The sequence below is a fragment of the Ambystoma mexicanum genome, chromosome 9 (genome assembly GCF_040938575.1).
Source record: "Ambystoma mexicanum isolate Mex_15411 chromosome 9, UKY_AmexF1_1, whole genome shotgun sequence".
Lineage (NCBI taxonomy): Eukaryota > Metazoa > Chordata > Amphibia > Caudata > Ambystomatidae > Ambystoma > Ambystoma mexicanum.
The window spans coordinates 678,823,601-678,847,644 of NC_090931.1; the positions used below are offsets into that span (position 1 = coordinate 678,823,601).

Genomic DNA, 24,044 nt, shown 5'->3' on the forward strand with positions numbered 1-24,044 from the left:
ATCTTGGCTATATGTCTGGTTTTAGTTTGTTTGTAGTGTGGCAGTTCTGCCTCTTCGTTCTGCCGTGACACCACTAAGCCAGTCAAGGCCTGGGGACGTTATCCTCGAAGAGCCACTGTATGTGTTCATATGCGTTAAGCTATGTTTTCGGGTGGGTTGTGTTCTCCCACATCTACAACCGTCGTTACTGCTTCCTATAGGCCTCTTCTGACTTCCGGCAAGGCCATTTGTATCCTGGGCGTACTATACTCTGCACGCTCGTGTAGACGTTCGCACAGGTCCCACCAGTACCATCAGTAATCCAGCTCGACCCTGCATGCCATGCTCCCCAGCCGTGACAATCAATGGCCAGCTCCTTCGATCCTCAGGGCCATTAGATGTATTCCAGTGTTTACCACCATTGCGCCTCAAGGTTCATATGGTACCTCATCTCTGTGCACCCCTTTATCTTATGAGACATCAGTACCAAATTAGTGACTTGGGCATATGTCTCCAGGGAAGGTTGTTTCTCCCTCCCTGGCATCCAATGTCCATGTTCTGTGGGCACTGTTGTAGGGTTTCGTTCTTGCAGGATACTTGTAACGCTCACCTGATTCCCACGGAGGCGCCGACCCGTTCTGGACTGCTACAACTTCTTCCACGGTAAAGCGTAGTGCTTGGAAGATGGACTGGACTGGATCCCCCCTCGTCTGTCTGGCCCGTAGGATAATCCTTCTTAATTTCTGTATGGACAAGCTCTCCATCCTGCTTCTGACGCAGGGGTGCGTAGATTTCCAGTTACTTCACTGGATCTCGGATTTGGTGAGGGTTCGATGTCTGCTTGCCTTTACCAAAATGCTGTCGTAAGTATATAGTTCAAAAGATCAAGTCTTATTTGTCCCTTGGCCTTTGATTAATTTTCAGGGACTAGGTGAGGAATGTGGAGTGTGTCTTATTTCCCCATAGGGGCCGGGGTACGGAAAAGCCAGAAAAGCCGCTCCGACCCGAAAAGGGAACTGAGGTCCCAACATAATTCAGGTAAGACTTAAGGTGAGTAATCTGTCCTTTTGCAATGAGTTTGTTGCTCACCTTGTTTTGTCCTTTTTCTCCGTAGGTCTTGAATGCGACCGATGTCGCCTATGGGCGCTGAAAAGGTTGCCGGCGCCACGTGAAGGTAAGTGGAAGCGACGCGGCAGCGTGAGAAGCGGAGCGCTTCTAACTATTGTCTTTCTTTTCCGTAGGTGCTGGGATGCGGCCGATGTCGCCTATGACCGCTGAAGAGCTAGACAGCGCCACGTGAAGGTAAGTGGAAGCGGCGCTGCAGCGTGCGATGAGATGCGTTTCTAACCCTTGACTTTCTTTTGCAGGATCGACAGAGTGAAGAATCCGGATGCTGGATGAAGGTAGGTAATGTCCTAATGCTTGCCTTTCTCTCCTTGCAGATGTTCCAGGTACTGGCGGGCGTGGCAGGAGCCAGGATGCAGGAGCCGACTCGGTGAGCGTCCTGCTGCAGAATAACGCGAAGCACGTGTGGCCATCCGGGCGTGGTTTAAATAGCCTTGGAAGAGCTTCTGGTGAGTGTTCTTCCACTTCCCCACCCGAATAAGAAAAGAGTTCCTGAAAGAAAATAGTTCCTCCTCAACCTTAGTTGGCTTGGAGCTTCAGACAGCATGGTCTGCCTCAGGTGAGTATGCAGCATGGTCTGCCTCAGGTGAGTTCACCCAAGCATTACCATATGTTCTGCCATGATGAGCCTGGCGCCAAAGGCGCCAGGACAAGGTCCAAAGAGCCCCTATAGGGGTTTGCTGGGTCCTGCTTAGAGAGTATGAAGTCTGCTTCCGGGGACGCTGGGCCTGACCTGGCTCCTCGGGAGCTGGCATCATGACAATACTTATTTGCCGGACACAGTGGCTAGCAGCCGTCACCTTCGGTATCCAGCCGCAGTTTTCGTGCAAGCATGCATCCAGTTAGTCGCGCTGGCTCCTCTCCCCTGGCGCGGCTACTGCAGTGCTGTATGTTTTCATCAGTTCCGAGGCCTTCTCGAACGCGCTGTCCATGTCTGAAAGTCTGCTACTTTTTGTAGCAACAAGTTCTCGCTACACAGTTTAATCCGGAAGTTACATTCGCGTCCTAACACGATGGTAGGGAGTCGTCATGTCCAATATCTTGCCTCCACCTCCATATACGATTTATGGGCGAGAATGTATCCAGCTAGCCGCTCTGGTTCTTCACACGCCTCGCGGCTACATCATTGCCATTCATATAAAATAGCATTGTATCCTTTCCGCCGGAACGTTCGAAAAATCCTCAGCGTGCGGCTACAGTATCCGCCACACAGCTCGATCCTCCGTACCCGGTCTTGCAGCTGACTGAAATGTGACTTGGCGGTGTATTTTAAAAGCAAACCTTGCTCCGGGCATAGAATCCGGGCACCATTTCACAGTGCCGCGCGAATGCCACAAGCCAGCCCTCTTCTTAATCTCCACAGCCTGGCTCAGTTGTTTCTGCGTTCGGGGCTTCGGTCCCTTTGTTGTCCGCCATTTTGTGTGTCTTCGTTTCTGCGAGACCACAAACTTAAAAGTTCTGAATCTCTATGATGCTTCACCCAATTGACTTGTCTCCTTCAGTTGTTGTGGGGCACATCTTCCGACGTATTTGCAATCATTTGTAGAGTACATAGGTCATTTTTTTGCATGAATCTTCGGATCATCGTCGGATCACCAGGAGCAGCTTCAGCAAAGGACGTCCTAACACCATGGCTAGTTAGCCACGCCCCCGTGTGCTTTATTTTTCCCCCTTTTCTTCACTGGTCCTTTATTCGTGGGTTGAGACTGACTTGATTGTCCAAGGAGCGCTCGATTCCTGATGCAGTTAATGTATGCTTTTGTGCCCGACTTATTTTGGTCAAGCGTTCTTTGGGTGTGTCTTCTGTAAAACAATCTGAGTCTGATTCAGTTCCATCTGACACGTTGCTGGGGATTATAAAGTTCTTTGTGGCTGAATTTAATTTGTCTGGGATTTCAGAGGCTGAGCCTCCATCCGATTCCGTGTGAACTAAAGCTTTGACGTTTAGACCCGGTCTCCCCATTGCGTTATCTACTAGACTCAAGGAGCCCGGGGGGTATTAACATAGGCAAGCTTGGTTTGGTGACTAAGAACGTCCCCTCTTTATCAGCCTCGTTGATTTCCAGCGTTAGACACGTCACAGAACGAGGCGGTTCAATTTCAGAGCGTCCCTTCGATTGCTGTATATGATGCAATGCCTCTAGGGGTCTCCATGGTAACCGTATAAATGGTTTTAGAGATGAGCACAAACGTGGGCGGCATCGGCTAGCTAAGAACGCTGCACCTTCTTTGGTAAGTTATACACTGGAATATACAGTTCCTACGCGCACCACGTTCTGTTAGCAAGGTCCTAAATATAGACTTTTATTACCATTACTCCTACAGTCAACAGAGAGTTTCCGAAGACCAAGATTCCACTTCTTAAGGTAACACACTGTCATGGAAGTTTAATTTTCACGATCATGCTTGCATAAAGAGACTGATAGCAGTTTTATGAATATTCTTTAAATCCACAGTTACAAGGCTCTGAAAATAATGTACGATTCACACAATTCAAAGATTGTTGTTCATATATATAAGATGCATTAATATGGCAAAAGAGTGATTTAGGTATTCTAACATGTTTTTGGTATTTCTTGCTTCCTTCTTTTACACATATGGCTGACTTTGGTATGTATGAAATACCTTATTTAATGTCACTGATTGCTTGAATGTATGTGGTTCTAACATGTGTAGCCCTGAAGATGGAGTTAAGCTCCGAAATGCATTGGCTTTGAGCCACATTGTGACTTACTGTTTGCCTTGAAGAAACCAATTGATATATTGGTCCATTTTGAATTTAAACAACCTTGTATTTAATTCTAATAACCACAAGCAAATACGGTGAACTATGAGATGAACCGATTAAATTCCAAAAAAAGAATTACATTCTAAAAATGTTCGCTATATGATGAGTCTTTTTTTTTAGTAATGTTAGATCATCAGGCATTACTGGGTGGATCTACCTGGTTCTTGCATTTATAAACTCTCAAATGCGACATACATTTTTTCCTTTAAGAATATCGCTGCAGAGGCCGGTTGGCCTGAATCAGCTCAATACAGGATATTCAGGAGAGGCCTAAATGAGGACATAAAGGATGAACTGGTTCAAGTTTCCCCACCCCACTTCTTCCTCGGATCTCATTGCCATGGTGTTAGAAATTGAACACTGCCTGATGGAATGAAAACACGAATGAAGAAGAAGCCAGAGACCTATGACTGGTTGTACTCCGACTACACCTTCTGCAACAGACAACTCACCTCGTGATTGAACCCATGCAAATAGGAAAAGCCTGAGAACCTTTAATCACTTCAGAAAGGAGGAGAAGGCGAGACATGGGTCTCTGCCTTAATTGTAGGTCTAAGGGTCATGTACTGCGTGATTGTCCAGAAGTCCTGCCTAGAAGACAGGAAAATGAAAGACCCCAATCGTAGAAGGGACCATGATACGGGAGGAGATACTGGTATCCCTCAAAACATTGAAACCGCTTCTAATTAAATGGATTCTCGATTGATGGTTCTCCGAGTGACCTTATGTTTACAGAACCAACGATCCATAGAAGTAATGGCTCTACCGGATTGTGGAGCTGCAGGTATTTTTATGGAAACACTCTGGGCTGACACAAATATGAATCCTAGGGAAGAAAAGAAGGAGTCACAACAAGTTGAAGGCGTCGAAGGTAAACCCTTATTGCTCGGGTCCCATGATACACAAGACTGAACCCAGGTCTGTTCATATTCACAACCATCAAGAGACATTATCTTTAGATCCTATCAGAGCAGCACATTTTCCGATAATCTTGGTGATTCCCTGGCTTTGCAAGCATAACACATCTATTGATTGGACAAGGAGCATAGTGGAATTTGTTTCCAAGCATAGCATCTCACGTTGCTTTGAAGAGACAGACAAGAAAGAAAAGGACAATGCCCATACGTGAAACCTCTTCTGTCACCAGAATCCACTGAATTCACATAAAATATCAGGATTTCCACAATGTTTTCAAGAATCAAATACCCAGAGAATTACCCCCTCACCGTCAAAAAGCTTGTTCCATAGATTTACATCCTGACTCCTCCACTGTTCCGTTGGGAAGAATGTACGTGTTGTCTTTACCTGAAAAACAAGCTCTCTGAGAGTATCTGGACACACATCTCAAAAATTGTTTTATACAGGAGTTGAAGTCCTCAGCGGGAGCCTCTCTTTCTTTGTCCAAAAGAAAGATACTAAAGAACTTCGACCCTGTATAGACTACTGTGGCTTAAACAGGGTTACCATCAGAGATCAATATTCTGGAGGCCGTCCAGGAGGCTGTTATTTCCACCAAACTCGACATGCGCAGAGCCCATCATCTCCTCTGCATCTGCAAAGTGGACAAGTGGAAAACTGAATTTAGGACTCCTTACGAACATTAGGAGTACCAAGTGATGCCCTTTGGACTGGTTAATGCTCCTGCAGTTTTTAAGCGCTTTGTGGACAAGATATTCTCAGATATGCTATTTCATTCAGTTATCGTCTATTTAGACATTATTTCGTTTTTTTACCATGACCCATCTCAACAGCAACAACATTTAACTCAGACCTTGCATTGTCCTCATAAGCACAAGCTGTTGGCCAAACATGAGAATTGTGTTTTTGAAGCATTATCAGTATCTCAGGTTTATACAATCGGTTCAAGACGAAGAGATGGACCCTAGAAGGACCTCAGCCATTCTTCAAAGGCCTTCTCCTTTCTCTGTAAAAGAGATACAACGAATTCTTGGACTGGCAAATTACTATCAACGATTCATCAAGAATGTCTCCAATATCGTGTTGCCCATAACAGCTCTATGTGAGGAATCTGAGGGTGGCCTCACTTCTTTCCTCAATATATCTTCCTCCCAGGTGGCCAAGGAAAGGTCGTCGCTGCTGGATTCTGACCCTGGGGGTGGATATGCGAGCGAGGTCACATGGCTGGAGGAGACTTGAGGAGTGGGGATGAGGCATCCTTGGGTAAGACACGATACCCCCCCCCCATTTCCCTTTCACAAGGAGCCAAACATACCCCAAGCCTTTATAGGGTATTATTAAGATCTACCCTATTATTACAGAAAACATTCTCCCAATAGACACCAGTCAGGTGGTGAGACGAGTTATACATCCTTTCTTTATTAACACAGGCACCACACTGGTATTGGGGTGAGGAAGAAGGATGCAGAGTACCATGACCGTTACTCATTAAAAGAATATTGCCTACACCTGGGGTCTGGACGGCAGTATAAATGGCCCGCTCAGATGAGGCTAAGAAGACCGCCTGTGGAACACTTGCAGGAGAAGCCGGAGGTGAGACCAGGGAGATGTGTGCCAGAAGCGTCCAGGAGCTGTAGAGTCGGTGCAGCAGAAGCGGGAAAGGTCTGCGGTGGCAGAACTGACCTGCAACCCACCAGAAGTCAGAGGGTCTCCTCCATTCAACCGAGGCAGCAGAGACCCTGTAACCAAGGTGTGCCGAGCCGGGAACAGCGACAGCCATAGGGAGCTTGCCAACACGGAGAGCGGTACCCGGAGATAGTGTCCGCAGTGAGTCAAAGGAGTTTGAATGACTCTGGTATGCCGTGGGGTAAACCATCTGGTCTGTGCAGGTTGGATCGCTCACGAGTGAGTGACGAACCGTGTAGGCACTGTGAATGCGGTTCAGCTTAAAATAAAGACTTTTGACAGTATGCTAACTTGAAGGCTATAATTTGAAGGCTACAAAAATGGAATAGAAGGATTTGTGAACACCGAACTGTGAATTAGATGAAATTGAGAAGGCCAAGAAAGGGTCAGAGTATTTGAAAAGTGTGAAAACGCTCATGAGCAGGGTGCAAATTCCCAGCATGGGAGTAAACTGGGAATTTGATGGCAAGTTACGCAATGTGCTTGAATGGAATGAAACAAAGCCTTAGGTTTTGAATACTGAACTGAAAGAAAGCAAGTGTGATTGAATACAATTTGAATTGCCAGCAGCTGGTGCTATTCCCTGATACTGTGACGAACCTGAGGGCATCCTACCATCTACTCCACTTGGTTCTTCCGCTTAGGTGGCCAGGGAAAGACCATCGCTCTTGGATACTGACCCTGGGGGTGGATATGCAAGGGAGGATGACCTGGGTGGAGGTACCTTGGGGAAGAGGATGCCTGCAGGCAACATATGGTAGCCCCCTTTCCCTTTTGAGAATGAGTCGTACCCTCCCCCCACCTTCTTAGGGTATTGTCAGTCTTTTTCTCTACCATACAAAACAACTGTCCCACAATCATATGTCTTTAAGACTGACGAGGAAGAGGCAATTAGGAGTGATGCACACTTCTAGTCAATTTCACCACTGTAGTACTGAGACGAGGAAGAGGACTATGGAGAATCAGGCATGTCCCATTAATTGGTATAATTGTGGTCAGGCAAAGGACTTGCACCTACAGCCAATTGAAAGGCTACAGGTGCATAAAAAGGAGACCGGCAGCGGGGGAACATGCCTGGTGAGAAGGACGCAGCTGTAAGGCGAGACGCAGGATGGAGGGGCTGGCGGAGGGGACGTTGTGTGTTGCCAAGGGGTGAGAACCCGAGCGGCCATGAAAGGGTCAAAGCCCTGGCAATCGCCTGTGCCGCGTGGTCGCAGCTGAAGCTGGGGAACAAAGACGACTCCAAACCGCAGCGGGCCGCAGCAGCGAGGTTCACAGGTGACAAGCACTGCTCCCTGGAGCTCCTGACGCGTCCCGGGAGACAGGTGGAAGCCGTAGAAAACTACAGAGACGCCCGGAGCAGCGGCAGAGCACCAGCGAGTGTGAGAGAAGGACAACTCTATAAACTGTACACCCAACTATTCCCTGTGTAGGAAATATAATATAGTCTCCCTAAGTACTTAATGAATTCCGGAGTAGCTTTTATCGAACGCAATATATGCCTTTTCGTCTAAATTTGTATCCAACTAGAGAAGTACTAGCATCCAGAAACCAACATGGCGACAAAGATGTAACATGCAGTCTTTGTACAGTTAACAACAACAAATAATCCCTTTGGCATCTTCTACTGTTCTGTCCAGCCGCAAAAGACATAAGGGTTCGATTTTTGTGAAAAAATGTTGATTAACTAAAATCTGTAATCCAGATGAGTGGTGAATCATTTTTATGCATGGGGAACGGGTATCTCTAATTTTAGCATCAATTATGTTTTTAGATGAAGTATTCAAATCAAATAACAGCAAAGATAAGATGTTCAACTGATAGATTCTCTGTTTATCTATGAAACGTGAATAGTTATTAGTGGGTTGTGTTCTTTTAATTGATGTGTTTAGTTAAATGTTATGTCATGATGGTGAAAGGTTTAAATTAAGCCAAACAACAAATTTATTTTTTAAACGAACTTGGGCTATTTCTCAAGAGAAGTTACAAGGGACAGAACATCTCCACCTACACTACTAGTCCCCCCATGCCCGTTTACCTATAACCCCGAGTACCCCCTTATGCCCAACGCTCTCTTGCTTCCCTGGGAGATGTGTTTTATAAATCCCATACATACATACCGGGTACCTGGTGCAAGAAACGTGCTTCTCCCCCCCACCCCCCGCCCCAACTTTCATGGCACACTATTTTGTCCCCATTAAATTTGGAAGGGGAACCTATTCTTCTGATGTCATGTCCCCCCCCCCAACATTTTCAGCAAAGTTACTCCACTGAGGGGTACTCATAACAAATATAACGCCGCGGATTTCTTTAACTTGCACTTTAAAACGATACTAATTGCGCTGTAGCAGGTTACAAAACGGCAATGAATAAAATAAACTTTTGGGTTGACTATATTTCGTTAATACGAGCCATGCGACTAACACAGTTTACCAACACGCCCCTTTGCGATTCATCTTTCAGGCTATTCCCCCACACCCTCGCTGAGCCCCGCCTTACCTGAGTTCAAACACACACTGCAGTCGTTCACCTCAGATTCTAGAGCTCCACGCTCAATAGGAACAGGGAAGGGAGTAGATTCGGTTTCGTTTTGACGGTTGGATTCATTTGGCTCTTGTTTGCTTTTGTCTGTTCATAAAACACTCTGTCCACGCTACAGTAAGTAGATAGAGAAAAGGGCTAAACTCCTGTCAAATGCGAGCCTACCATCATTTGTATTTGAAGGAACAGTGTAAGGCAAGCCTTTTTAGATTAGACGTTATTTAAATATAATGTAACGATATTTCAGTAAGTACAGCGAACGAAACCTTTAAATATGTATACCCTGTAGACCTACTATTTAAATAAGTAATATATTATCAGTGGGGTAGTAAATACTAGTAAAAATAGTGAGCTGTATCAATATCTAGTGCAGGAGAGGGGGAAATGCCACTTAATTTGTATATTTGGCAATACAAGTGCAGAGTGCGTACTCTTGGAAATGTAGTTACGTCAACGTAGTTACATTTGGTGGTTCAGCCCCCAAGTACTTATATTTCAAAATGGCCGCGTCCTTAGTAGCTCCCCACTAGTTGAATAACTTTGCCTCTTTTATGCCTGCCGGCTCTCGACAGTACGGCTATTATTGATTACTCTTGTCTGGCCAACACTCTTGCTTCTGCCACACTGAACTTTTAGTATTGCGGGACAAAGTTTTTAGCCAGGCTATCAAGTGGCTCTCCGAGCAATCGAGCATATTAGTGGACGTGGAAAGTGGGGTCTTGCATATCTGGTTTGCAAAAGAAGTTGAAACAGACAGTTGTGCAGGGAGAAGTGCTGATTGGGTGCAGTCATAGCGCTGCTTGGATATAGACAAGAAGGCAGAAGGGGCATTCTCGTTGAGTTTAATTAGGGCTTTACGTGGAGCGTGGCCCTTATTTGCAGTTCTTGCTATAGGTGAAGTGATGCATTTGAGGACTCGGGGAGGGATGCTTCATCTAAACTGAAATTGGTGCTTCTTATCTGCAATCATTGCTGTTGCGGACAAGAAAAGGTAGCTTCTTTAGGTGCTATAAAGGCTTCTGGAGGAAAAGTTAGCAGATATGTTGGACTTTGTGATTTTTGCTATCACGTTCCTGCTGATCTTGGTGGGAGCTGTGCTGTACCTCTATCCTGTGAGTATGAAGAAAGGACCAAAGGGTGAATGGAGGGGTGGGGGCCGGGTAAACATTTGGGCTATTAAGCGTTTACATTGATCTCTGCATCTGTCACTGCTCCTTTCAAAATCGTAATAAGGATTCTCTCACAATGATATATGTCTGTTGATTTTACAGAATATTTTGGGGGCGACAGCAAGGGACTAAACATTTTTTTGAGTTCGGAATATATTTACTTCCTACTTTTTAACGTTTTGATTAAATTGTTTGTATTGCTGGCTGTGATCGTTTCCACAAGCAATAGTACATTTTAATTTAAAAATCATTTTTTTGTTGTAACACATAAATTCCTTGTGCCTGGTAATAAGCCTAAATAATAAAAAAACAATTGTGATCCTATAGGTCCTCTTCAAATCGGTTAATATAATCGTGTGGCAAGTGCAGGAGGCAAAGCGGGGAAGGCACCTGCCTATCTATAGCTCCCTGTTTTATTGTTGTTTTTGAGTAAAAATGTGGGTGGCCATGTATTTATTTTCTGCTTGAGTCAGTGTTGTGCAATAATGGTAACCTGCTCGTTTGAACACATTGTGCAGAAGCATTTGTCTAGTTCGAACTTTTGTGTAGGTTATTTGTCATAATCATAGCTTGCAGCTTGATTATGTGACTTGGTGCAACTGAGTGGGTTGTGACATCAGAGTGGAATATGGGTTGTTCTTACCTGCTTACCTGAGCTGTGAGGTCATGTGGAATCTTCTAGCCTAATGGAAGGTTGACAGGGTCTGGGTTCCGGGATTCTGGGGAATGACAGTTGGCTGTTGCTCTGGATGAGTGTGGATGTCCCGGTACTATTCTCTACTGTAGAACTATTGGATAATAATCGTACTTACCTTTGGCTCCAGCTTGGTGGAAGAAGTGACCCACTGTATATCATTGTTCTGCCTTTTCTGCTCCGTTCAAGCCAGGTGTTAACAATTTGCTGTGCTCTCCATCAATAAGAGATGCATAGTTGCACTGTGTCATGAGTGACAACTAGAGCCAGTCCTGTTTTTTTCCATTGCTTGGACTTGTAGGCCCAGACTTACAATGGCGGGAAAACAGTACTACAAGTTCCTCCATCCAGTCGGAAAATCCATGACTCTGTCATGATACATGAACAACTGGGCAGTAATTATGTTTAGTCCCAAGCACTGACATGCTCACATCCAAACCAGATCTTGAACGTATGCATCTTTGACCTGTTGAATAATCCTCAGCAGCAGTGACTCTGGGACATTGTGAGTAAATGATAAACCTGTTACTAGTGGAGGACCATTTCTTATTGGTAGCGAGTCTGTATTGGAAGTCATTTTTCAAATGGTATAATTTGGAACTGCATGTTGCTCGTTTGGATTCTGCATCTTTTCTCCCAGGACTATGTGTGGTGGGTTTCTCTCATTACCTACTACTTGTCCCTGTGTATACTTTTGGAGGCAGACTGCCGTCGGTTTAGCCTTTTTTCAATAGATCTCCTTTCCTTCTTCTTCGGAGGCCACCCCTCCCTCCTCGTCCCCCACTCACCAGGGAGATAAAGGATGCCTCCACCCAACTTCCCTCTTATTCTGGATGTGAACGGTAACCTATGGAGAGGATGGGAGGAGTCTAACATGATTTCTATCCCCTGTTTCATGTCTAAACTTTATCTTATCCAGGGGGGAGAACAGCATATGCCTGCCGCTTTAGCAACTGATTCCCATCGGTCAAGCCTGACCAGTCACCCTTTTGTGCCCCCACCCCGAAAACGCAACCATTCAAGGCCAAGGTGACAAGAAGCTGAATGAGGCATTAAGGAAGAACTACATAGGTGTCAACCTCGCCCTCCACACCGTCACCTAGGCTTCTTACTGGACTAGGCTGTCCTGGATGACTTTAGTTATCGTTTCTTGAGAATGGAGCAGGGGACAAACTGCTCATCTCTTCTGGATGTGATGCAACAACAACGTTTTTATCAGACCCAGACTGTGTTGGAGCCAGTGGAGCAACTGTTGCCTGGGGTACCTTCTAGCCTCACCCAGCGCCACATCCATGTACGATGCTTGTTTGGAAAGTCTCTTTGTAGAATGTGGTTGCTGTTGGGGATGACAATGTGGATGGAAGTGGATGTCCTCCAGGACTCGGTATTGAAGATGGTATCCAGGTTGTGGGTGGTAATGAGGTCAGTGATGCCTGCTTTGTGGTTGAAAGCTGAGTGGGCACTGGCAAGCATCCGTTTTTTGTGTGTAGCGATAGACGATGGCGTTCTGATTGGGGGTCTATGGTGACGCAGATGAGGTTGCTGCTCCGGAGTGTCCATGGTGTTGCTGGTGATTCACATAGCTGGTGACTTTGAGGATGGGCTGGTGTGTGAGTGGGATGAAACCCATATTCACAGAAGCTTATCTGATATTTGAGAAGCAGGGGTTATGCACCTTAGCAAATATTTGTGTGTCAAGGTTCAGCAACGATATTGAGCAGTACGAGGAGCAGTCAAGGGGATCTTTATCCGGTTTGAGTATTAGTCTTATCACCGCCTCACCTATTGTTGGGGGAGGCCCACCCCCTTCGACCCTTCCTCCCACATCGCTAGCATGTACTGGGCTACTTCGGGGCCCCACTCCTTATAAAACTTGGCGGTAATCCCATCCGTACCTGGCGCCTTGGAAGAGGGAAGGACTCGCACCGCAGCAAGAACCTCATCAATTGTTGGGGGTACTGCCAGGGCTTCTATGGCTTCCTCGCTAAGCTTCAGCAGAGCCGCCTCTCTGATAAAATCCTCAAGCTCTGGTTTTGCCAGAGTCCCCCTCGATGCATACAGAGACTCATAGTGTCGAAATGCATCCGCTATCGCCTCTGGCTTTACGACCACGTCCCCTTCTGCCGTTCTCACCACCGTTATCTCCCTGTAGCCCCTTTCATGCCTCACCATTGCTGCCAGGAGTCTGCCCGGCCTACCCCCCTCGCCATATCTACGGGCCATTACCGGATGGGCCAGGTATTAAACCTCCCGCTCCGCTAGGTAATTGAAGCGGTCCAACACTTCCCTTAGTTTAGCCAGCAGAGCCGGGTCAGCTTTCTTGTCCGTCACCTCCTCCCATCTCTTAACTTCTAGCTCATTGTCATTTAACTGTCTCTGTATGCGTTTTAACATGCCCAATTCCAGGGAGAGACACCCGCCCCTCAGCACCACCTTGAACGCTTCCCATATAGAGCTCATCTCAGACACAATACCCGCATACTCACGAAAATAGTCCTTAACCATTGCGTGAACCTCACATTTGAACATTTTCTGACATTGCGGCAGGTTTAAACCTCCATGAGGGACGAGATACTATCTGATCTGAAGACAGGGACCACAGGACTGGGGAGTGGTCCAAGAGTGTTCTTGGGAGCAATACAGAGTCGACCGTTCGATGCACAAGACAAGGGCTGGCAAGGGTGTAGTCTAATCGGGATGAAATGCCATGTACCGTCGAGTGGTCTGAATGCTCTCTCCTCTCCGGACTTAACATCCACACATCCCTCAGTTCTAGTTCGCGCATGCCATTCAAAACCGCCTCCGCCGCTCTGGAGCGTCGTCTCACCTTCCCAGCCGATCTATCAATCCTGGTGTCTAGCGTGACATTGAGATCCCCTGCCCATATGATATTGGTGTGTAGATATTTATGGCATCTGTTCACTAGAGTCTCAGAGAACCCAGGGTCGTCCACGTTGGGCCCATATATATTGACAAATGTAATCATCGTGTTACCTCAGCATCCCGAGACGATGACGTATCTCCCTTGTGGATCAATCGCCATATCATTGTCCGGAATCCCATCGACTTGTGTACCAGTGTCATCGCCCCAGTTGAGTATGCAGAGTGTGAGGTGTAGTGTTTGCAGTCTCTCCAGATTCTGGCTACCCCTTTGTTCCCCTTCCCCACCAGGTGAGTTTCTTGCAGCAACATTACTTTGGCCCGTGCCGTTTGCAGTATTGAACCACCTTACAGGCTTTGCGAGGGTTATTATGTCCCCTCATGTTCCAGCGATCACTTTACACGCCATAGCTGGGTGTGGATTATAAATGAAGGCACTTTCAGCCCACCCTCTCGCCCATATTTTACACCGGCTATTGACCATCCCATGAGACGTGAATCCTTTTGAACCAACTTTCCCAATGGCTATCCCCGCCCCCTCCCTTCCCAACTATCCCCGCCCTACCCACCTCTGCCCACACTGCCTTCCCCCAACTTGCAGTGATTGGAACCCCCATGTAACAATCCACAATGCCATGGGCACCAGCCCGGGGGCACTGGACACCGCCACCCAAGTGACCTCCACCACTCCAGCACCTCGAAACTGTTACTTATTGTGCAAATTGACTTATTTATTACATTTTCAACTAACTTGTTCGAAACCCATCAGGGAGTACCTGCAAACAACGGTCCAACCTTGTACCATTTAGCCTAGCTCATGATTCGTGCTTGTGGAACCCAACCAGTTACTTCGGTAGGGATTCAAGGAAGTTATGTACTTCTCCGGGGTCAGTAAAGAAGTGAATTTGGCCTTCATGTTGAACACAGCTTTGACGGTTACAGCATGGACTACTGCATCCCACGGTCCCGGAGTGCCCTTTTTTGCTGCTAAGAAAAAGTGGTGGGCCTTCTGGACTGACGGGGTGAAATCCAGGTAAAATTATACTCTCGTATTCTGGTAGGTGAGGTTCCCAAGTTCTCTTGCTCTTTTATTTATTTATTTATTTATTTATTTTACATTTGTTAAGCGCTCGCACAGCCCGCGGGCATCGAGGCGCTGTTACAGAAATTGTTTTTGTTTATTTAGTTGCGCAATAGTTTTTAAAATATTTTATTATTTTTTTTGTCTTAGTTGCGTATTTATAACGCGTTTAAATACCCAGAGGTTTCTAAGCGCGGACCCGGGTATCAAACCTGTGTTGCTTCGTGTCGTCTTGCTTCCAAGGCATGCACGTTGCCGCTGAGCTATCCTCTGCGGAGTATGGCATCCCGGTCTCGATAGTTTAAGACTTGTGTAATTATCGGGCAGGGATTCTGACCTGGTCTCGGGGTGACCTGTGACACCCGGTGCACTCTCTCCACCAAGAATGGGGAGGACAGCGGATGCTCCTGCAGAACCTCCTTGATGAAGTTCTCCATGAAGACCTCCATGTTTTGATGTGAGACCGTCTCCGGGACCCCCCCAACACGAATGTCATTTCTTCTCGTCCTCGCCTCCAGATCCTCATTTTTGTCTTTGATAGTCTTCACCTCCCTCCGCAGTTCCCAGATCGCTTGTATCGCCTCACTGCTGGTGTCCTCCATTGAACTCACCCTGAGCTCAACCTCAGAGGTTCTTCCACACTCCTTATCAATACGTTCTTTTATCAATACGTTCTTGCACCCTGTCAACTTTATACGCCATCCGCCCAGCTTCGTATTGATAGATGCAAATCCCGATCTCATCTACGCCAGTACTTGGCCAAGCTCGGTCATCGGGGTATCCTCGCTGGATCCTGCAGTTGCCTCCGCTTGTATTGATGGGGGCATCTTGCCTGACGTTTCTCGAGATGCCATTGTCTTGTTCTCCCGGTGTAGTCCTTCCTTCTGGGTGAATGCAAGCAGGACTGCTGTTTATTACCCTTGGCCATGTAGCTCTTTGTGGGGCTCACCCCTGTGTTCTCTCTGCTCAGACGCCCCACTGCGGGTGGTGTGCTCAGGGCGGGCTCCTCCCCTGATCTTATTCTCTGTCTGCAGCCTTGGAGCTGACTGCGGCCCCTCACCCGAGTGCTGTCATGGCGTAGTATGGTCGCTCCCTCTAGGCCTGCGTTCGGGCCGGGTGGTACCACAGGCTTGGCTCTCTCGGACAGACAGACCTCAGCGCGGCTTGAACTCACATACCCTTGGGACACGTACACATCAAATGTCACAGCTCACCACGGGCCCCCCTTCAGCTCTCCAATAGCTGTTGCCTGTTATCACGCTATGCACTCAGTGCGGCCAGGGCCATACGACCTCACCTTCAGGGTAACTGTCTGGCTCCGCTAGATCCGCTAGGAGCGGTTCGCTACCCCCCCCAGTGGGTACATCGGGCTTCCTTATGGAGGTCCAGTCACTTTTGGTAATCTGGAGTTAGCTCGCCTCAGCACCGCTTGTATGAGCAGCTATTTCTACTTCAGCACCAACGTGTATTTGGCTGCAGTTCTTATCACCAGCTCCCAGCCGAGATACACACCCCAGCAAGTGCACTGCCTCCCCGAATAAGCAGGTGCTTGTGTTCCAACCCTCTCGGCTGACGTTGGGCTACCGTGGGAGTCAGAGGCTTTAATGTGGCAGCACAGTTCAGATTCTTAAGTCCTGCCTCCATTGAGCCAGGAGTGTCGCCATACAGTTCGGGGGAACCGTGAGGCGCTACCGCTGTGCCCCAGATTATGCTAATGTCCAAGGACTTAGTTTTGCGTGATCCGTCTCGTGGAGACTCTAATCTGCTTCCAGTTATCCGACAGGGGCCAGGGATGCCACGCCCCGCACTGCTCTGCTCCCTAGGGGCTTCGGATGAGGCCCGCCAGAGTCACCCTCGCAGTCGGCTCCTCCTCTGCAGGCACTGTGTGTTGGGAACAGCACCCCCCCCTGCGCCCTCACCTTTCCTGCTACATGGGTTCTCGGGGAGGGAGGTGGTGGGGAGGCAGCAGGTCTGCTGCACAGGCGGGCTTCAGGGGATTAAATATTTCCCCACCTCCTTCACTGTCTTCTCTGTCCCGCTCCTGGTCCGACGGCCAGTTGTGCCTCCTAGGTGGTGACCCAATGCCGTCACTTGATGCCTCGTCTCAGTCCCGTGGAGCTGCCGAGAGCTTCCCCCGCAGGGGCTCACTGCGCCTACCCGGCCTCTCAGCAGGGCACAGATTGCCACCAGGTGCCACACTGGTCTCGGTACATGGGATCTGAGTAACCCACCGACAGCAGTGTGAGGTGTCGCACACTTGGGCCTCCTATGCATGCCACGCCACCATCCCGTTGCAGGGCTCCTCATGCTCCTTTGGGCACCAAAATTGGGCTGCATGGTGGTGATTTCGTTGATGATGATTTTGCCGCTTATGGACTGACAGGGACCCCAATGGGCAGTGTTACGGCCTCTGCTCTCCACAGGTCGATTATGAGCTCGGAGAGATGCAGCCACCTTGGTTGCTGGCTCTCTAGCACCCCCTCCTTTTCTTTCCACCCTTAGACGTCAGGATATTATCTGCTTTCTCCTCCCACTCATGATATTTTTGTTTAAGGAATAAGACCTTTTTTCTCTGTATCTTGGATGAGAATGGAGTTTAGTCCTCTTTCGAACTGGTCCTCTTTCGGTCTCTTACTGGGTCAAAGACCATGTTAAAATTGCCCCCTACGAACAGATGACCTGCCACAAATGGGACCAGTTCCCTTTTCACCCCCTCCCAGAAATCAGTTTGGCCAGAAATTGGGCAATAGATTGAGCATATGGTTAGCCTCTCACTGTGCAAGCACCCCTTAATAAACAAGAATCGACATTCACAGTCACTCCGCACTCTGTCCACCTCTAGGCATAGACTGTCAGAAATAATGATTGCCACCCCTCCTTTTTTGTTATCACCCGAGGACACATATACCTCCCCACCGACCTTGCCCTGAGGTGCTGTTCCTTGTCCCGTTGCCAGTGCATCTCCTGTAACAGAAGGAAATCTATACTCTCTCTTTGAAACTCCTGCGAGGTCATGGATCTTTAGTCGGGCAGTTTAACCCACTAACGTTGAGGGAGCCAATCGCCAACTCACTTCCTGAACCCAGGACTCTGCTCCTATATTTCCCATAACTGCATTCCTACCCCGAGTACTCTCAACTAAAAATCACAACTGGAAAGTTGCCCGTTAAGACTTTGATGCATAAAGAACAAGACCTTAAAGAACACTTGAATCCCCTGGGAGCTCTGAAAGATCACCCCCAATCCAACTCCCTTTACCCTCCTCAATCACCCCTCCCCAAGCATCTAAACCTGGTTGACCTTCCACTCCCGACCAGAACTAGATCACCAAAGGTTCCCTGAAACAGGGCAACACCATATCCAATTCTAATATTCTGAGCACCCCCTCCAGCTCCTTACAAACCTTTCAACAGCACCCCCATATCTTGTATGGTTTTTCCCATGTCCTCTTCCAACTTTTCGCTCACTTCCCAACTTCTCCACTTCTACTCAAGGCCGGGCTCTCTGTTGCCAGGCCCCTGCCCTCAAATGTCAAGGAAGGTGTAGTATTCACACAATACCAAAAATGACCTTAACTCGTCTTTGTTTTTAGGTTCAGGGGATTCCTTGATGGCTTTCAATGCATCCCCTTTCGGCTTATAACCCTTGCCATTCACTGTATGTCCTAAATACTCTACTTCCTCCACTCCAAATTTACATTTACTATCTTCAACTTTCAAACCGACTTCCTTCCACCTCTTCAACACTTCCTTCAACCTCCAATCATGCTCCACAGACCCCTTGCCAAACACTATTATATCATCTTGATGTACTAGTGTCCCTTTCAAACCTTTCAACACATTCGTCATAATTCTCTGGAATACTGCTCCTGCAGACGCCAAACCAAACGGCATGCGTTTGTATCGATACAATCCTTGAGGCGTAACAAAAGCAGTAATATCTCTACAATCTTCTGTTAGGGATATCTGATGATAAGCGCTAGATAAGTCTAAGGTAGAAAACACATCAGCATTATCAATACGATTTAGCATCTCGGATATGATAGGAAGTGGAAAAACATCTGTTACAATGTTCTTGTTGACGTCTCTCAAGTCCACACAAATCCTAGGTTTGCCATTTTTCTTTACTGCAATCACGATGGGGCTTATCCATTCAGACGACTCAATTTTCTCTATCACTCCTTCAGATTCTAACAAGGTCAATTCCTGTTCCACCTTTTCAGCAATGGCAAACGGAATGGGTCAGGAATTGCACCCTCCTTAAGACGAATTCTGTGTGAAAAATCTTTCAACAAACCCAATTTAGTCGATTTGGCCTGTTCTTTTTCTTTGACTTCCTTGCTTTTTACTGCTTGGCTCTTGTTGACAACCAGAATTTGTTCTTCATTGTTTGGGTCCAGCCTGATCCTGAGTCCAGCTTGATCTCTCCAACCCAAAACATTTACCCCTTTTTCAGCCACGTATACCTTTACTTGAGATCTTCTGTCTTTAAATGGAACGATGCTCGAGAACCACCCAATCATCTCTATTTTGGATCCTTCAAATCCACCAGGGTTCAGAATGTCAGATGCCTCCATCCTGGTTTTTAGGCCACATTTTGCTAAATTCTTCCAAGTTTTCTTGGTGATAATTGTCCATGGCGAACAACTATCCACTTTTACTTTTATTCTCCAGTTGTCCAACAATACTTCACAACTCGGACATTTGAATTCTCCATCAGGTGGTTCCCGTATCAGAAACACTCTTTCTTCATCCGATTCTTTTTCTTCTTCCATAATGGCAGATATCTTCTTCCTTCTTCTACACATGACTGCAAAATGGCCTCTTAAGCCACAGTTTCCACATTTTTGTCCCAACGCAGGACATTGTCTTGCATATGCATAGTGACCAACTCTTCCACAACTATAACATCTGTCTCCTTCCTTCTGTTGGTTATACTGAGTTCTCTGATCATTCTGGGGTCTGGGTTCATTTTTCACCCAAGACTTCCCTCTATATGAATTCCCTCTCTGCTCATAATTTCTCATTCTGTTATTTCGTCCTGCTGCATTGACTTCAATCTTGTCTTTGATCTTAGTATTTCCTCCTCTGTCTTTCGGTCGAACTACATTGACCTGTGTTTGTTCCTCTGTTTCTTTTTCTTGCACCTCCTTGCTGCTCTGGCTATGTTTTTGCATACTTTGTATAGCCTCCTCTTTCTTGCTTTTCACCTCCTTCGAACATAAATGAGTGTGTTCTACTCGCTTTGCTATAGCTATGGTTTCTGGCAGAGACGGATTACCCACCATCCACAATCTCTCTTGGATCAAATTATCTTTCGAGTGGATAATGATTTGATCTCGGATCAACTCATCCAAAGTGATGCCATTGGCCAATTGGCAAGTCCGTGATAGTACTCTCAATGCGGTGACGTGAGTTAGAGGGACGGTTGGGATGTGAGAACGAAGGTGGAGGCTGAGTACAGGGCGCCGGTTATGCTTTGACTATCTTTATGTGCAGACAATAAAAAGAGTTTTACCGTTTCGGCTCGTGTCGCATACTTCAAATGGCGACGAGGATGCCGGCGCCTTGAGAACCCACTGGTCGGAAGGAGCGGCAGATACAGCGGCCATACCGAGAGCGGGTGCTCCGAGTGGTTGCACCTTTCGTGCAGGCTTGTGCAGACAGAGAGCAGATGCTCCGAAATAGCGATCTGGCATTGCGTTGGTTCGTGCAGTTAAACGGGGCCAGGACAAGAGCGGCTGCTCCGAACTAACGTCTTTCACGTTGGTTTGTGCTGAACTGTTCCCCGCCCTCTAAGTTACGTGCCATTCAAACGTTAGAGTAAAGGCCTCGAGAGCAAGAAGCCTCGGGACGTGGAATACTACAGAAGGCCTCTCAAAACAACCATCTTTTCACAGTCCCTTAGGGCCACTACGTAGGTTATTATGTTTTTTAAATGTCCGTGTCCCTGAGATTTTTCGCTTGATCTTAGCTCTGTCTTCCCCTGGCCTCGTTGCTCCACCCTCTCCTGGTCCTCCAGACCCAGGTTACGGTGTCTCCATCAGTTTTCCCGATACTCTTTAATGGTAGCGCACCCCTTTCTCCATCAACCATTTAGTGAGGGGGGATACATAGCCTCCTCCTTGCCAAAGTAAGCTTAGATAGATCCAGGAAAATAGTGATTTGTGTGTCCCCATTGGCTATCTGGCCCACCGTCCTAGCCCTTTTAAGAAACCTTGTCTTCTCTTCGTAGTAATGGAACGGGTCAAAATCGTGCGGGGGCCCCTTGATCCCCATCCCGCCTAGTGTGCTTTGTCAACTGTAGGTTCATTTTGTTTCCAAAGAGGGTGCGCAGTACTACCAGGATCTCTGCTTGATCTCTCTCTGTTTCCCCCTTCTTTTCCAGAAAACCAAAGAATCTAAGGTTGTTACATTGTTCCCTATTTTCAAAATCCTCAATTTTAAGAGATCTCAGCTTCCCACTTCTCCAATTCAGACAGCCTCATATCTGTCTGAAGTTCCAAGGTATCTAACAATGTTTGATTTGCCTCCAGACCTTGTATCTTGCTCATAGTATGCATTCTCTGGTCCATCTTATCCAGCCTCTGGTCGAGGACTGCTCGGATACCCTTCCTTTCCTCAAAGGGAGCCGCTACATCTTTCTTAGTTAATGCCGGATCCTCGACTACGTCTTCTCTGGCAGGCGCCGCCATCGCTCCCAATAGCGAGCAAGTAGGGACAGGGGCAGGGAAGAAAAACTGCTGCATGGACGTTTTCCAGCTCATGGGTTGGATTGATCCCCCGGTTAATCCGTTTTCACCTCTGTCGCCCCTATACCCACGGGGCTCGGGGGACCCCTGGGACCCTGTAGATGTTTCCAGTCGGTAAGTCCAGTCAGTGTGCTCCCAGGGACTCCGGCCACCCAGCAGAGAGACCACCCACAACACCTTCGGCTACTAAGGGGTTGCTTCTCTATCTTCGTTCCACCTTGATCTCCCTAAGGACAATGTAAAAGATTCAGGGTGACACACTGTCTCACCCCCACCATTCTGCCTCAGTTCGTGGACGCCTTCTCTCCTGAGGGCGCCCCCGTACCTTTGCTCTTCCACTTTACAGGCCTGCTCCCCTAGTGGCTCTGGTCCCAGCGAGGAAAAGGTCTCCCCACCTCCCTTGTGGACCGCTGACGGCAGCCCGCTCCAAAGTACAAGATTTATGCAGGTGCGGGCAGCAGCCGGTGCTGTCAGTCTCCTCGCCCCTGCACAGAGGCTTGTGAGGTTCACCTCTCCGTCACATCCTGCTCCTCCTCCCTCACTAAATCACGGGGGTCACTGTGATGGCCCTGCACCGCCTGCTTCCCGATTCACTGCACTAGGCGGCCCCGCGGCTGGGGGGGGGGGGTGGCTGGGGGGTGTACAGAGTCTCTCTCCGGTGCTCCTCGTCAAGCCGGGCCTCACTCCACGCCTCGTACCCCAGGCTTGGCTAGCTCCAGCAGACCCTCTTGTTGGTGGGAACTGCTCATCTGTCTGTTGCTCAGCCCAGCGGCGGGCGAGTCCTGCAACTCTGGGGTCCTGTGAGGGGGGTTGATGCCGCATGTACAGGGCCTTCAGCCCACAACTTCGCTGTTTTGCCACTCGGATATCCTCCGCTGCAGCAGCCCCTCACACCATCCCAAGGGTTACCTTGGCAGGTCGGAATCTGTTTGTGTGGGCAACCTTTGTTGGCAAAAATGTGTCCCTGAGGGCAGTGTGGTCAGCTCTCCACACTGCTACCTTCCAAACCCCTCACGAGGAGTGGGGAAGAGCAGGACTCCGGTCGCTATTACGTCCTGAATCAAGAGAGCAGCGTGGTTCAGGCTGCCATTCGCTCCGCTCCCTGGTGCCCGATCGACATACCTATTTTAAGAATGCAGACAACTAGGTTTTTGGTAAGAACCCCGTTCACCTTTGCGCTGGAATAATGGTAATATTGATTGTGACTTGACTAAAATTGTCAAGTACTACGTGAGGAGTCTTGTCACTTGTTTCTAGGGTATAACAGTAAATTTATTACACACTTAAAGCCGACACGTGTTTCGACCCGACATGGGTCTTTTACAAGGCTATGGTGAGTTTAATGTGTAATAGTATTCATAATGGTTTGTGAACAATCGAATAGTGAAAAACCAAAGTGAATTATCCCGTGTTGTACAGTGTTGCATTTGGTTGTGTTGTAACATATTGGTGCACAGGTGAGATGTGGTGATAGTGACGGGAAACCACATGACAAAAGGAATGAAGATATTGCATGAGTGTCGGATTGCCAGACGACTAAATTCGCCCTCCCCCAAATTTGATTGCAACCGCTGACTTGCATAATCAGCAATTCCTCCCTCCTCGAAGGTCTTGATTGATGACTCGCCTAACATTTTAGGCGACACGTCCTCCAAGTCTTCCAGTCCATTTACACCTTAACAGGTCCACAACCGGTCCCCTGCTCTGTGCGGTGGGTAAGATGACACAATCTTGAGTCCAGCTTCCATTGCGTCTCTTAACATGGTTCTTACCTCCTTTGTAACTCTATACGATAATATTGGGACAGAGGTAAAAACCTACACAGAATTACTTCACATTATTGTTAACTGCCTGGACCCTAATCGGCACAATTTGCCTCCTGGTGCCACAGAGGGGGAGCCTGCCTTCACTGTGGTTAACTCAAAACCTGCGGGGGAAATTACAACTTTGCTCCAGCTAATAATTGCCTTTGGATGTAACGACAGCGGGTGCATCTCCTGAGATCAATATAGAAGACAAGAAAGGATCCACCCCGGGAGATGTAAGCAGTGCAGTCATCCTCCTCGACTCCGACACTCGTGGCAAAAAGCAGAAGATTGCATTATAAAAGAAACCCAAAAACCTGAAAGCTACCAACTTGAACAGAAAATCCTCAAGTAAATGTCTATGCTGGCAGGCTGCGCATAGTAACGACCAGTGTAACATGCCCAAGAGGTCACTTATTCAAACGAAAATTAAGCTGTCCAAGGCTTCTAACAGTTGACAATTGCCCCTGATGCCCACGACAGAGCCCTACCCAGTACGTCAACGGTGGAGCTTGGCCAATTGGAGCATCAGGGATCAGTTATGGAGTCTCAATGAAGCCTAGGTTCCGGCAGATTCTTCACAAGATTCTGAAAACTCTAGAACCCAGACAATGGCTTGCAATTCCA

General features: G+C 47.7%; 2 protein-coding genes across 6 annotated transcripts in view; one reads left to right on the forward strand and one right to left on the reverse strand.

Annotated features, from left to right (window-relative positions):
• LOC138488503 (interferon-inducible GTPase 5-like) overlaps window positions 1–9,144 on the reverse strand; it is a 497,053-nt gene extending 487,909 nt beyond the window's left edge. For 2 of the 5 annotated variants that reach the window (XM_069615528.1, XM_069615524.1), the window contains exon 1: window positions 8,996–9,124. The gene's annotated coding sequence lies outside the window, so the exon portion shown is untranslated. Of the gene's footprint in view, window positions 1–5,118; window positions 5,445–8,995 lie in introns of all 5 variants that reach the window. The other 3 variants (XM_069615525.1, XM_069615526.1, XM_069615527.1) reach the window with 3 other exon arrangements.
• Window positions 9,145–9,212: 68 nt separating this feature from the next.
• Window positions 9,213–24,044, forward strand: part of CYP20A1 (cytochrome P450 family 20 subfamily A member 1) — a 516,898-nt gene continuing 502,066 nt past the window's right edge. The window contains exon 1 of the mRNA XM_069615523.1: window positions 9,213–10,149. Coding sequence (XP_069471624.1) covers window positions 10,078–10,149 — 72 coding nt within the window. The 5' untranslated portion in view covers window positions 9,213–10,077. The remainder of the gene's footprint in view (window positions 10,150–24,044) is intronic.